This window comes from Sparus aurata, chromosome 22 (genome assembly GCF_900880675.1).
Source record: "Sparus aurata chromosome 22, fSpaAur1.1, whole genome shotgun sequence".
Taxonomy (NCBI): Eukaryota; Metazoa; Chordata; class Actinopteri; order Spariformes; family Sparidae; genus Sparus; species Sparus aurata.
In genome coordinates, this window is record NC_044208.1 from 15,700,970 (window position 1) to 15,714,816 (window position 13,847).

Here is a 13,847-nt window from a genome sequence, read left to right on the forward strand (position 1 = left end):
TTTACGTAAAAATGTTCTGTCAATATTTGGTCGTATTGCTGAAGCACCACTTCCTCCAAAATGTGTGTGCGTTTGTCTGCCATCCATGTCCGTGTGCACATGCGTGCGCGTTTGTGCGCAGCGCGCGCTTTGATGTGCGTTCTATATGACGCATGTGCTTTGATCCAAAGCTAAATAGTGACGTCATGGAATCTTTGATGTATAAATATTAAAGCAGGTTTGCAAATATAACTACTTTTAGTTTTAACTAAACACAGTAGCAGTTAGACACCAGACCAGAACACACACACAGGAACCACAGCGAGTAGCTACACATCTCTAGACAACTAACGGAAAGTTTCAAATCAACTTAAGAAAAGGCAGAGACATGTCCCCAGTGAAGCAGTCTGTATCCCCGATGGATAACACTGTCGTTATCAATGAAGAGGCTGTAAAGCCCATCCTGAACAGGCATTTTGATCAAATCTCTGAAGCACAGTGGAGCCTGTTAGCTGATGGGACTTGTGACCCAGGAGTGGACACAATACTGACCAATATGATTTGTGAAATCATACAGACGCTCTCTGCATCGGCCTTGAGCATAGTCTTACCGATGTTTCAGGAGCGTTTACGGAGGAATGATTCGCAGGCTGATATAAGTTCAGCTTTGGAAAACCTCAACACGCAGATGGAAAACTCCCTTTCTGGTACTTTTGCTGAAGTTCTTCACATCTTACCGGAAAACTCTGAGAGTGCAGAAAAGCTGACAGAGCTGGTCGAGGAGGAAGTTTTACAGAAGGTAACGTCTGCTGTATCTCTGGCCATCAACAGCCCTACTTGGCAGGAAGGGTCTGCCATTTTTGTCCCTGGCTCCATGTCCAGCACACCGTCTCTTAGTCAAATGGTGAGTCATGCTAGCATATGTCTGAAAAGCTATATGAGTCAGCTGAAGTCCAGTTGCCTATGCTGTTTGTGGGCAAAAAGTCCTGAGTCCAAAACACCGACCCCAGAACCAGAGATTTGTGAATCGTCTCAGAGCACGAAATCCAAGATTTCCGCTCCCTCAGCGAGAAGTGAATCCTCTCAGAGCACAGAATCCAAGATCTCTGTTCCCTCAGTGACATGTGAATCGTCTAAGAGCACAAAATCAAAGGTCTCTGTCCTCTCCGTGACTCAAGCAGTGGCTGGAATCCTTGAAAAATGGTCCACTGAGACACCGGATATGACAGAAGAGGCTGACTCTGCTCTCCAGCCTCCCAGCCCCTCTTTGGATGCTTGTGATGCAGCGCTTGAAATTGTCAGCATTATAAGTAATAACCTCCATCATGTGGATGGTGGAGATGATGGATGCAATGAGAAGAGTAGCTCATCCAAACATCATTTCAGTTTGAAGTTAATACTTAAAAATGTGAAAGACTTTTTTACCTCACGGGCTGCACTTTCAAAGAACACCACAAGCGAAAACCGAAAGGGGCACAAAAGAAGGTTTTTTAAGTTTGCAGTGAAACAGTTCAAGAAAATGACAACAGAGCTGAAAACATTGCTCCAGAAAGAAGACCCTGACTTTATCGTGCCTCTCAGTCAGAATGCAGGGTCCTCTCAGCCGACAGTGAAAAGAGAAGACGGCTCTGATGTTCCAGAGTCTCCAAGACTCAGATCTGAGGTTTGCGTTCAGCCCAGGGGGACGCCATTCATCAGTGTCGCACAGAAGCTTTCCTCCTTACTAGAGCTTGATTGGATCAAATTTGCTTTTGAGAACTTGTTCAATATTTTATACCTGCCCAAGAAATCTGGACCGCATGCCAAGAAAAACCTGACAAGGTTGGCCAGGCAGATTTCAAAAGACTTGACTAAAGAATTATATGGTCATCTCACGGCTATTGGCACAGAACAACTTCCCTTAAAACAACTGAAAGGAAGTTTATCTGACCCTGTCATCATTCGTCTTGGGGAGAGGGCGAGCCCGACCCGGTTGGGCTCTTCTCTTGAAAGTAAGCATGTCATGATACAGGATTCAGTGGGAAAGTTCTTGCAGCAGATGTATGTCTGGTCGGAGAAGGAGCAATCACACCAGACAAGTCAGAGTGAGAAAGTTTCTGGTGCGCTTAGTGACATTGAAGACCTAATCCAAAAAGTAGTGACCCCAACAGAGGAAAAAGCCAGCGACAGTGAGACTACAGCACCCTATTGTTCAACTCCCGTCTTACCTTTCAAAGATTACTGCAATGACGATGACAAGGAGTTGAACATGATGACTGATGATTGTCTGATCTTGGAGGAGAACAATTTCAGAGCGGTTTTAGGAAACATACCTCCTAAAGTCACTCCTGAGAGTAGACTGGTGTTTTCCCCCAGTCCTTCAGTGTCTCAAAACAACGACGTTACTAGCGCTAACAAGTCAGTTGGGGGATCAGAGTCATCTGACACCTCATCTTGTATATCAGAGAGAACAGCCAACAGCATCATCACGGCTCTGCTCATGAGACTCATCATGTCTGCCCCTCGGAAAACCAGAAGGTTCACGAAGGCAGCAGACATCGACAAGATCATTCAGCGTCTCTCAGAAGTGGCGCGAGGTAACATCGATATCTCTGACTCGGACATCAGAAAAACTAGAAACCACATGACAAATATCAACAAAGCAGTGATCAGGGACCTTACGAGGGAGTTTGGCTCTTCTGAACGGCTACTGGAGGCTTCAATGGCAACAAACAATTCATCTTTTGATGAAGCTGTCATTAAGTACCTGAAAATCCATCTGGATGAACTCTACAGACCAAAAAGGTCTGCAGTTGCCAGGTTCTTTATAAGGCTGGGAAAAGCTTTAACCAAACCCTTTAGGTGTTGCACCACTGACTGCAGTGAAGACTAACCATCTCCACCTTTCCACTGCTCCCCTGCTTCTTTTGACATCACTAAGCCTGAAGCAGTCATCTTGAACACACCTCACACCTTCCATCTCATCTGACTTGTGTTAGGTCAGATGAATTGGAAACTAGTTGTGGAACTAGAGAACTTCTTTCCTTCAAGATGAATGCCATCAATGGACCTTTCTCACAGCGCTGGTCAGGGTCGGATTCACAGCCTTGATCGTTGCTGTGTGGAGTTTCATGACTCCCTGGGTTAGTACGGTTTCCTCCGAGTTGCTTCGGTTCACCGATTTTACATTTACATTTATGTAAAAAAAAAAAACTAACCAGGCCATTCAGGCAGTGCATTGTGGCCAGCAGCAATGACTAAATGCCCATTTCCTTCTTTTTCACCTCCCCTTGCTTCTTTAAAATCTCTCAGCTTACAGGATTCATCTTGAAGGAAACTAAATGAGAACTTACAAACCATCACAACTTCTATTTCACCTGACTTGGTCAGATGAAGAAGGGAGTAGCTGTGGTCAAAACCTAGAGAACCTCTTTCCTTCAAGATGAATGCCATCAATGAACCTTTCTCAGGGTCGGATTCACAGCCTTGATCGTTGCTGTGTGGAGTGTCATGACTCCCTGGGTTAGTACGGTTTCCTCTGAGTTGCTTCGGTTCACCGATTTTACATTTGTAATTTAAAAAAAAAAACACAAACCAGGCCATTCAGGCAGTGCATTGTGGCCAGCAGCAATGACTAAATGCCCATTTCCTTCTTTTTCACCTCCCCTTGCTTCTTTAAAATCTCTCCGTTTACAGCACTCATCTTGAAGGAAACAAAATATGAACTTAAAAACCATCACAACTTCCATTTCACCTGACTTGGTCAGATGAAGAAGGGAGTAGCTGTGGTCAAAACCTAGAGAACCTCTTTCCTTCAAGATGAATGCCATCAATGGACCTTTCTCAGGGTCGGATTCACAGCCTTGATCGTTGCTGTGTGGAGTTTCATGACTCCCTGGGTTAGTACGGTTTCCTCCGAGTTGCTTCGGTTCACCGATTTTACATTTGTAATTAAAAAAAAAAAAACACTAACCAGGCCATTCAGGCAGTGCATTGTGGCCAGCAGCAATGACTAAATGTCCATTTCCTTCTTTTTCACCTCCCCTTGCTTCTTTAAAATCTCTCCGTTTACAGCACTTATCTTGAAGGAAACAAAATATGAACTTAAAAACCATCACAACTTCCATTTCACCTGACTTGGTCAGATTGAGAAGGGAGTAGCTGTGGTCAAAACCTAGAGAACCTCTTTCCTTCAAGATGAATGCCATCAATGGACCTTTCTCACAGCGCTGGTCAGGGTCGGATTCACAGCCTTGATCGTTGCTGTGTGGGGCTTCATGACTCCCTGGGTTAGTACGGTTTCCTCCGAGTTGCTTCGGTTCACCGATTTTACATTTGTAATGTAAAAAAAAATGTTGTTTCTCAACAGTGGATGTTTTGACTTGTCAGATTCGATAAGGGCATTGTTGTCAGCAGCGATGACCAAATGCCTATTTACCTCTTTTTCACCATCAAGGTGTGTCACTAAGCCGCAACCAAATCGAATCTGACAAGTCAAAACATCCACTGTGAGAAACATCCGGGCCACACTGAAGCTCAGTATTTAAAGGGATATTCTGGTGTAAATTTAATCCATGGTCTAACACACCGTGACACCAAGTAAGACCCCCCCTCGAGAAATCATGGATTAAATTTAAACCGGAATATCCCTTTAACACTGTGGCGTCACAGTGATGGTCAGGGTTGGATTCCCTGCCTCGATCATTTCAAGAGTTTCAAGACTTGCGTGGCTTTACCTCGTGAAATTTGGTTTCCTCCCACATAGAAAATAACAATAATCAGATATAACAACATTGAAAATAAAATAATAAAAATAAAAAGCTGATTCAAAAGATAAATAAATCATGTGTGCATTTATATAAACTCATTATATGTTATTATATGATATAAGGTTGCTGTCTATTGTGTTCAATATGACTAAGCTTACAAATAAAAATACTTATTCCTATCTCATAATATATCAGACTTTGATCCTTTGTCTGCTTATCCCTGTGTCCAAGGCCAGTAATTTATTTAAAAAGATTTAGGCTACTTAATTGTTCTATATAGGTTAATTGGACATTTTGTTGAAAGTGATTAAAAGTAGTGTAATATGTAATATATTACCCTATGCACACAGTAATAATGTAATGTAACATACTACATTAGAATGAAGGTAACAAGTAATATGTATTATATATTTCATTTTGAAAAGTAACTTGCCCAACACAAGTACAAGTTTGTGTTGATGCACAGAAAAGGAAGTCATCTCATACAAGTCATATGATGTCCCTGTGGACAACAACAAACGCTCAAAACACAACTTTGAAAGGTTTAAAACTGTCCTATGTGACACCAGGAGAGCCCCTTAAAAACAGTGCCGCAGGATGCTGGCTCACACATCTCAGTGTATGCAGGCCATTTCGTATGGATATTAGGGTACTGCATATATGCAGTGATTATTTTTGGTACAATTAACACCCTTAGCCCTCTTGTTGGAAAACACAGCAATAACACTATCTCCAGGATGAAGAATGCATGCTTCACCTTCCACTTCACACTTTCATTTGCTTTCACAGCCCAAGGAGCTGTCAGCTGCTTGGCAACACAGCCTGCATGTGACTTCCAAGAAATGGAAGGATTTAACAAAATGAAGAGTTTCTTTCCAAGAGAAAGATCTTTTTCTTTATTAAATGTGACACCCACCTCAGTAGACTGTTAAAAGAGAAAACTGAGAAAGCCAAATACCCTTACATCAGTTAATAAAGCTGACCATAACAGCTTTTGCTTATAGTGAACTTAAAAGTGAACACATTCAACACTTCTCACATTATGTTGTGAGGTGGAAGCATTCAGTCATTCATGTAACTCAGGGTGCAGGCATGTAGATGAATAGAGAGTAGGCCACTGCTGAATGAAACATAAAATGGTAACAATGTGAAAGTTCTGAACCATTTTGGTGATTCAGTGACTTTCAGGAATTATTCACACATGGTTAATTTTGCTGTTGGTGTTCTATAAGTTGTATTTATCATGAGATTTTACATTTTTGCAAAGCACATACACCCTTATACCAATATCCAGCCCCAGAGATTAGGTATCAGTCAGGCTCTGAGTTTGGAAAATGATGATACTTACCACTGACTGAAAGCTAACCATTTTAAACCATAACGGTCTGCAGTGATGTACTGTATGACAGTTCACAGGAGCGCTTTGAGCTAAATGCTAGTACCTGTCAGTTCAGCATGTTAGCATGACATCAAATCACAGCCGAGGCTGATGAGAATGCCATTAGCTGTGCAGGTATTTGGTTTCAAAGCAAGCAACTGGAAAAGTTTCATTTTTTCAAATCTTGTAGATATTGCAATAGTTCACGGGATGAGAAAAAACTTGGATCTACTAGTGGCACAAGAACAAAAGTCAGAGTATCAACAAAGTTATTTGGATTATTTTTCCCGTCTGACACTTGTTGAGATGTTTAAGTCTGAATTTGGAGGACCATGTGTTAGGCCAGGCCACTAACATGCCTGATAACAACAACACTGGTCTGGTCCTTTCAATCTCAGCAGGTTTGTTTTTTATCTGACCAAGGGTCAAGATTTAAACCCACCATCACAATTTATATAGTCAGGCAGCATCAAAGAACACTTAAAGTACTCTGATTTAATAAGATTTACTAGTTCCTTAGAACCATAAACACAATGTACATCAGAACATACAGGCAGGCGTGACTGTGAAAATGCATAGGAAGAAACTTTATTCCTTTTATAGTTAAAAATAAAGACAATAAGACAACTGAACATTTTACAAAAAGAAACACAAACCTTGACTGACTTCTGGACTCATGATGAGACCTTCTTATCAACACCAAAAAGTCCAATTTATTTTACAGAACCATCCTAATCCTCAAACTCATCAACACTTTCATCAGAGTAACCACTGTAGGGCGGACTGGAGTCCAAGTGGATGCTACTGTCTGTGTCCACAGAGACAACAGAGCTGAGGCTACTGTCTATGGACACCATACTGCCATCACTGACGTCACTGTCACTGCTGCTGCTGCTGCTGCTGCTGTCATCATCATGGATCACCAACACCTGAGCAGAGTCAGCTGCTGGAAAACAGAAAAAGAAACCGGTCAGTTCCTTTTAACACACTTTGAAAGAGCAGCATCTACACTTGACTTTTTAAAGAAAGAAAAGCTTGCCTTAATGTCAACAAATCCCATGAGGTGGTTAGAACCAACAATGACTTAGTCTTTCAACACCTTTAAGGTGGTATTTGTTTATTTATTTACCTTCCTTCTTTCATGTAAGTGCAGCACATACATGTTATTTTTCCACTTTTGAGTTTCTGAAGAAATTAATTTCAGCACCTTAAAGCTAATTTTCATGGTATAAAAGTATTATTTTTAATAGTATTTAAGTGCTGCGTGCTTCTTTTTTTCTTTTTTTTTAGCTTCTAATGTAGAATTAAATTGTATTTTAGCTGTAATTTGAACATTTCTAAAATGACATCATACAAGAGAAGGAAAAGACATGAATCAGCCTCATTGTGCTGCCACCTTGTGTTTTAAATGTTTACTGTGCTCTACACTCTGGACCACCCGCCCCCAGGCCTGCTTTTCCTCACTCCACATCTATAAAGCCAAGAAAGGCTGAAACAGCGAGTCCGTAAACAGCCTGTAAACATAATTTCCTCACATTTCAGAGCAGCTTCACCACACCAGCTCAGGGTCAAGGACACTTGAGTGGTTACTGCTGAGGGCGAGAGTCACTGAGCTCACCCACACATGTCAAGGCTGTCTAGTCATTTGATCTGATGAATGTGGCATTACACACCATTGCTAGTAAGTAGACTGTCAGGCAGATATTAATGCTGTATGCTGGGTCATGCGTGTGGGTAGCTTGTGCATGAGTGCAATCCTGACTGTCAGCCACTGTAGTTTGATGTTTTTTTGAGGGTTATAGATACACTTCTTGTCTAACTGGGTAAATGACAGCAGATGTTGAGTGGAGTATTTAATACTGCCGACTGGGACAATTGCTAATTGGTCCAATTTCACTTGATAAGCCTCCCTTTTGTGATAGAAATGTAAATGAAGGCAGAGTGTGTTTTGTACAAAAGGTTGATTCTGATAACCAATAATTTCACATTTTTGTATTCTGAAAGAAGCTGGTAAACTGCAGTTCTATCCCTTCCTCTTCTCCTCCTCTTCCTCTGCAGGGTTCTCCCCAGACGGTGGAACAGCGGCGCTGCGCCGCTCTACCGCTCGGTCAGCGCCGCTATACTCCGCGCGTGACAGTGTCGAGCGTCCGTCCGCCGTCCCCCGGCTGACGGCGATGAGCGTCCGTCCGTCCCCCGGCTGACGGAGTTGATGACCGGCTGTCCGTACGTCCGTGTCTCCCCCCCCCCCGGACTGACGTCGACGAGCGGTCACTTGGCTTCACTTTATGGGCTTTATTTATTGGCTAGAATTTCATCAAAACGCATAAATAGCCAATAACAGAGCTTTCTCCGTATAGGACTGGTAATTTGTTGGTCTGAACTATATTATGGAAACAAATGGAGATAAAAAACATTGAAAGAACCTCCACGCAGGATTACTTCAAGTCTTTGTCGCAAGGACAAGTTCCATGATCTTTGTTTGAATAAAAACCACCCACCAACCCAAAAGGATAATGTGTTATTAGACCTCACCCTGTTTAACGGTCAGACTGTCTCTTATCTGTTCCTTATCTCACTGTTTAACACTCCCGAGGACATTTCAAGGCTTCCCACTGACCTGCTGCGGTCACAAGCCATGATCTCTAAAACAAGGAACACTCACCCACATCACTCTGTGTTACCTATTTTTACAGCAAAAACTGGAAAGGTAAATATTACATGTCATACATATATTATGTATGACATGTCTTGCCTCTGTTGGGTTCTTGTCAACGTTTCTCTTTAAAAACAAAATAAATCTAACTGTCGGATATGGCTCTACTGGTAACGCACCTCTCACCTTTCCTCTCAGTGATGAGCGTCTGCCGCCTCGCCTTCATGTCCAGGCTCAGGTTTTCCACCATGCTGTTGATGCAGTTGTCCAGGGCCAGGCAGCGGGTCTGGGACTGGATGGCTTGACGGCAGATGGGACATTCGTCTTTCTTTTTACGCCACTGCTTGATGCAGTGGCAGCAGAAGCTGTGGGCGCAGTTCAGGATGACTGCCTGCAGACGATATCAATGAAGATTCAAAAGTTTATTTCATTGTAGAAGTGTTCTTAAACTTCTGAAGTACCTCACAGAGAAAACACAAGTTTTTTTTTCTTTCTGACAGCTGTAAATATTTACATTGCTTCAAACACAGTCAAAGATTTGTAGACAGAAATAAAATACAGCACTTATTGTATTAGTAAAACCTAAATTGACTCTTATTCTGACCTCGATGAAGAGCTCTGAGCAAATGATGCACTGAAGCTCGTTCTCCAGAACTTCAGTCACTTGTGTGACTACTTCCTCTTTTTGGGCCCTTGCCTTTTCTTTTTCCTCCTACAAAGACAGACAAAAACAATTAATGAAGTTTTGTTGATGCCACGTCAAACTATGCAGAAAGCATGCTTATATGACCATGAATATATAGTCCTACCTTTGTCACTTCCAGCTCTTTGTTTTTGGCCGAGAGAATCTCTTCAAAGGCTTCCCGAGAAAGAGAAAGTTCGCCTATAACTTTCTTTTGCTGAAGACGACAAAAACAGACTAAAATTAACCAACGTATTAAGAATTCACATTTTAACACTAAATCCATAAGTTGTTTGTACTTGAGCCGTAACAATCCATAAAAGGTCCAGTTTAATTCTGTGTACCTCTTGCAGTGCATCTTCCAACTGTTTCTTCAACAGTTCCTCTTGTTGCTGTGTTTTCTGTGCCTAAATACATAAAAAAAAGCTACATTTTCATTTAAGAGTTTCGTGATTAGCAGTCGTTCATACAAAATGTGTGCTTTATTTATATGCGTCCATGTCTCAATGACAATCTGTTGGCCCACACCACATACTTAAGTAAAACATTGGAAAAAATCACTTATTTTACACTATCAACACATAAATGAGAGAATTTTAGGCTGCATATTATGATAAAAGAAACAAAACATTTTGACATCAAAATAAAAGACGGACTTCTATGCAGTAAAGAAGAGAAAAACACATTGTCTTACGCACTGTAGGAGCTGTTTGGCCATGCAGATAAGTTTACGCTTTAAGTGAAAAGATTTCAAAGCAACAATCTCTCTAAAATGTGTCACCACCCTAATAAAATTTGTGCTAAACAGAATTTCATGTGTGTTGCTCAAAACACTGAACAAAATTAAACCTGAACCTCAGAATTGTAGCACATGTATCTAACTAACTATATGCATGGCCAACTATTAATTTTTTTGGGATGATTTGCGTGAACTGGCCCTTTAAATTATCCTGTCTTCTTCTCTGCTCTGAATTTAATGTGTTATATGAGGCTGTTGTTATTCTATTATTTATTAAAACTGACATACGACTGAAGAAGAAGAAGAAGAAGAAGAAGAAGAAGAAGAAGAGGCAGCAGCCACTTCTCACCTCAAGTTGCCTCTTAGTTTCACTGAAGGACTTCTCCAACGTCTCCATTCGGTGCATCTTCGCTCTGAGCGTCTCCAGCTGACCTTGCAGCTCCTTGACCTGCTCCTCCCTGAGCGGGTCCGTCTTCTGGGGTTCTCCCCCCAGCGATGCTACCTGCCTCTGGGTGTCGTCCACCTGCTCCCTCAGCATCAGAATGTTCTGGCTGTACCTGCAAACGCAAACAACTTTTAACAAAAACGTATGGAAAATCTAACAATATATATATATAGCTTAATTATAGTTATAATTAATTATATATTAGTTATTATTATTATATAATTATAGTTTAGTATAATTTACTCTTTCATTTGATTTTTACAACATCTAAACAATATAAAATTCTATGTTGTTTAGAATGCATGACAAGCACAACTGAGGCTTACATCTGCAAGTTATCTATGTCACAAGGAGTGTTGGAGCCATCTGAGGGCCGATCTACTTCCTGGACTTGTCTACTGGTTCCAGTTTCCTCTGGATGGCTGTGACTGGGCCACTGCTGGCGTTTCACTGGTGACAGAGGACAGGGCTTTGCAAAAGACTTGTCTGCAGAAGAGCAGCGGTAGAGCTTTGGCTTTGAGGTAGACGGTTCAACCTCTTCCACGGCCAGCTTCCTCTTAGGCTTCTTGGAAACGTGAGCTGCTTTAGCCCCTTGTCCATGTCCCTTTGCCAGGTACAGTTTAATGTCTTTGAGCGGCCGCTGGACGAGGATGTAGTCAAACTCGGCTTTGGTTCCGATTACAGCAACCCCAAGTTGTATGGAGTCTCCCAGCCTCAGCTGATGGGTTTCTTCCGCAGGAATGCGGTTTCCATTCACCCACACACCGTTCAGACTCTGGAAAAATGAAGCAAGACTGTCTTTTTCAGATGCAGGTACACAGAATATCACAATTCAAAATAAAAAAATAAAAAAACGTTTTGTCACTGCATTAGGTTCACCTGTAAAATCAAAATGCAATCTAATACAAGAGTCCAGCCTTTACAGAGATAATGTTATTAATTTCACACAGTGGTATGAGCTTTACTAGTAACTGAATAGCCTTAACATTTAAACCTCTTACAGGAGGTCTACTTGTTTTGGTGATCATCTCATTACAATGTTCTGCTAGGAAACCTTGGATCCTGATTCATGGTAGGGTCTCTGCGGATCACACTTCATGGCATGTCCCCTTGTGCTTGATCTGATTGATAAAGTGTCCTTATCAATGAACATATAGCTGAATTTAAAGAACTCACAAAGTTTCATTGACACTGAAAATGATCATTGTCATGAATATAGATTTTGTGGCAGATGTGTTGTAATGAACTGTCTTGTTACCTTGTATCTAATAAAAGGTCCAGGAAGAGTATTATTAAAGTTTAAAAAACAAATTGATTTGGTTCAATACGCTTAATTGCTTTAATCAATGCCATCCTGTTGAGAATGGAAATCTTAATGAACATTTATGCCTTCAAAACACCCTTTGTTTTCACCCCTAGTCTAAAAGTAAGAAAACACTCTGAAAACAGTCAAAATTGAGCACAGTTCAAACATTTAAAGTTTAGACATTATACCCAACTACATGTGCATTTTACATCTCTGACATAACAGTTAACCAGGGTTAACATCAATAATGATCCTCTATTTTCTATAATGCAACATGAGACTAGGAAGACATGACATTTCAGGGCAAATCATGTGGATATGTAATTCAGAGGTGCACATTATTAAAAACTGAGCATTTAAGTGATCACGCCCATGCCTTCTGAGGTAAGAAAGATCCCAATTTTATTGCGTGTCTATGGATGTTTCATAAAAACTGCAAGGACTTATCAAGCTAAATGAGAATTCTTAGTTTGACTCAGCAGCCTGACATGTATTTAGGATGGTTGGCAGGTTCAGACTGGTTTTTGATTGAGTAAGCTCTGCTTTGCTTGATGTAAAGTTTCATAGCATACCTGAATGATCCTGTGTGGCTGATAAATAGCGTTTAGCTTGTTATGTGCATGGCCTTTTCTGTATACACTGCAGTCATCAAATTTTGCTGATGTTAAAAATATATATCTCAAACACAGAAGAAAAAACTATAGAAAAGAATGGATCTTTATCTTTTGCCAGTCCACGTTGTTGTTTTTTGCCATTTTCCACGTCAAAATAGTCGTCGGGAATTGTTTGCATGGTCACATCAATTAAATTCATATCATAACAGATAATGCAATACTCATAGGTGAGCATATAATAAACCTGGATACCTTCCTATCTGTCACTGTCCACTGGCCATCTTCCCTTTGCTTGAAAGTGCAGTGCAGTCTGGAGATCATCAGAGGACAGCTTGGAGACAAGAGCTGGTAGGTTACATCCACACCACGTCCAATGGTGATCTGGACAGCCACAAAACAAACATGTCAACAGTTAGCAAGCTTTCTAGCTTACTGTGCAGCTCTTTGTCCCATTAAAACACATGAATACTCTTATACAAGCACTAGATGCAGAAATTAATGAACACTGAATGCAGAGTTTATTTTGGAGGCAAATCTGAATCTACCGAGAACTTTTAAAGTTTTATGGTTATGAGTGCAAGGCTAATTTAGCTAAGTAAGGTAGCTAGCATTAGCAGACTGCACCTCAGTATTGTCGAACAAGCGGAGCCAGTCTGAGTTTCTCCCGACTCTCATCAAACATAAAACCTCTGAGTCCGAACATTCATCCTCCTCAGCCGCAGAAGAGTCTGTCGTTACAGTCTCCATCTTTATCTCATTCTGTCAGCGGCTAATATCGACCCGAAACACTTGCTATGTTGTTCCTCCGTCCATTGCTAACGTAGTAGCATAAGTGTCAAGATGGACACAGACAGGGAAGGACCGGAAAATGATAGGCTTGGTTTTCAAAATAAAGGCGTCACATGAGTTGAGCTGTTGGTGCTGGCGTTAAAATTAACATAAAATATTACGTCAACATGTAACCAATAATAACAGAATAAAAAAAAAACAAAAAAACATCAAGTGTAACGGCTTTGGAATTAACTATCCCACACCCCCTTTCAATGAGGATGTACTCCAATTAAGACTTTAATTTAATTTTCAATTAATTTGATTTGATAATAAATGATAACTAAATAAACGTATAAAGCATATCAATCAAAAATGAAATATTCAAGAGTGCTTAAATATTAAGTCTGTTTGTTATTGTGTGAACTTAATCCATTTATCAATAAATTAATAATTTGTTGGTAGGATGCATCATTTTAAAATAAAATATAATTTTAAATATAAAAAGAACATCTTTGCATGACTTTGTAATATG

The 13,847-nt window shown here is 40.7% G+C and overlaps 1 protein-coding gene and 1 long non-coding RNA gene across 5 annotated transcripts; one reads left to right on the forward strand and one right to left on the reverse strand.

Annotated features, from left to right (window-relative positions):
* Window positions 1-6,677: 6,677 nt before the first annotated feature.
* On the reverse strand, window positions 6,678-13,423 carry rnf8 (ring finger protein 8, E3 ubiquitin protein ligase). Of its 4 annotated transcripts, none has more exons than XM_030405079.1 (9): window positions 13,169-13,423; window positions 12,797-12,925; window positions 10,951-11,399; window positions 10,529-10,736; window positions 9,785-9,847; window positions 9,568-9,657; window positions 9,363-9,470; window positions 8,945-9,149; window positions 6,678-7,048 (listed from the first exon to the last, which is right to left on the reverse strand). In XM_030405079.1, the coding sequence occupies exons 1-9, from the start codon at window positions 13,289-13,291 to the stop codon at window positions 6,837-6,839; spliced, it is 1,587 nt and encodes a 528-aa protein (XP_030260939.1). In that variant the 5' UTR covers window positions 13,292-13,423; the 3' UTR covers window positions 6,678-6,836. The 4 variants fall into 4 exon arrangements, with proteins under 4 accessions (XP_030260939.1, XP_030260938.1, XP_030260940.1 ...); XM_030405078.1 differs by having other exon boundaries at window positions 6,678-7,051; window positions 13,169-13,421; XM_030405080.1 differs by having other exon boundaries at window positions 6,678-7,051; window positions 8,938-9,149; window positions 13,169-13,420.
* Window positions 6,935-8,224, forward strand: LOC115573958 (uncharacterized). The gene is made up of 3 exons (XR_003982387.1): window positions 6,935-7,074; window positions 7,648-7,786; window positions 8,164-8,224. It is a non-coding gene; the product is annotated as an uncharacterized LOC115573958 (long non-coding RNA).
* Window positions 13,424-13,847: the final 424 nt, after the last annotated feature.

What these genes read in the sequence shown, in the direction of transcription:
- rnf8 (XM_030405078.1), bottom strand. Translation starts at nt 13,291, where the DNA reads ATGGAGACTGTAACGACAGACTCTTCTGCGGCTGAGGAGGATGAATGT. An exon ending in AAACTAAGAGGCAACTTGAG is followed by an intron (nt 9,848 to 10,528) that starts GTGAGAAGTGGC and finishes TTATGTATTTAG; the next exon opens with GCACAGAAAACACAGCAACA. An exon ending in TGGAAGATGCACTGCAAGAG is followed by an intron (nt 9,658 to 9,784) that starts GTACACAGAATT and finishes TGTCGTCTTCAG; the next exon opens with CAAAAGAAAGTTATAGGCGA.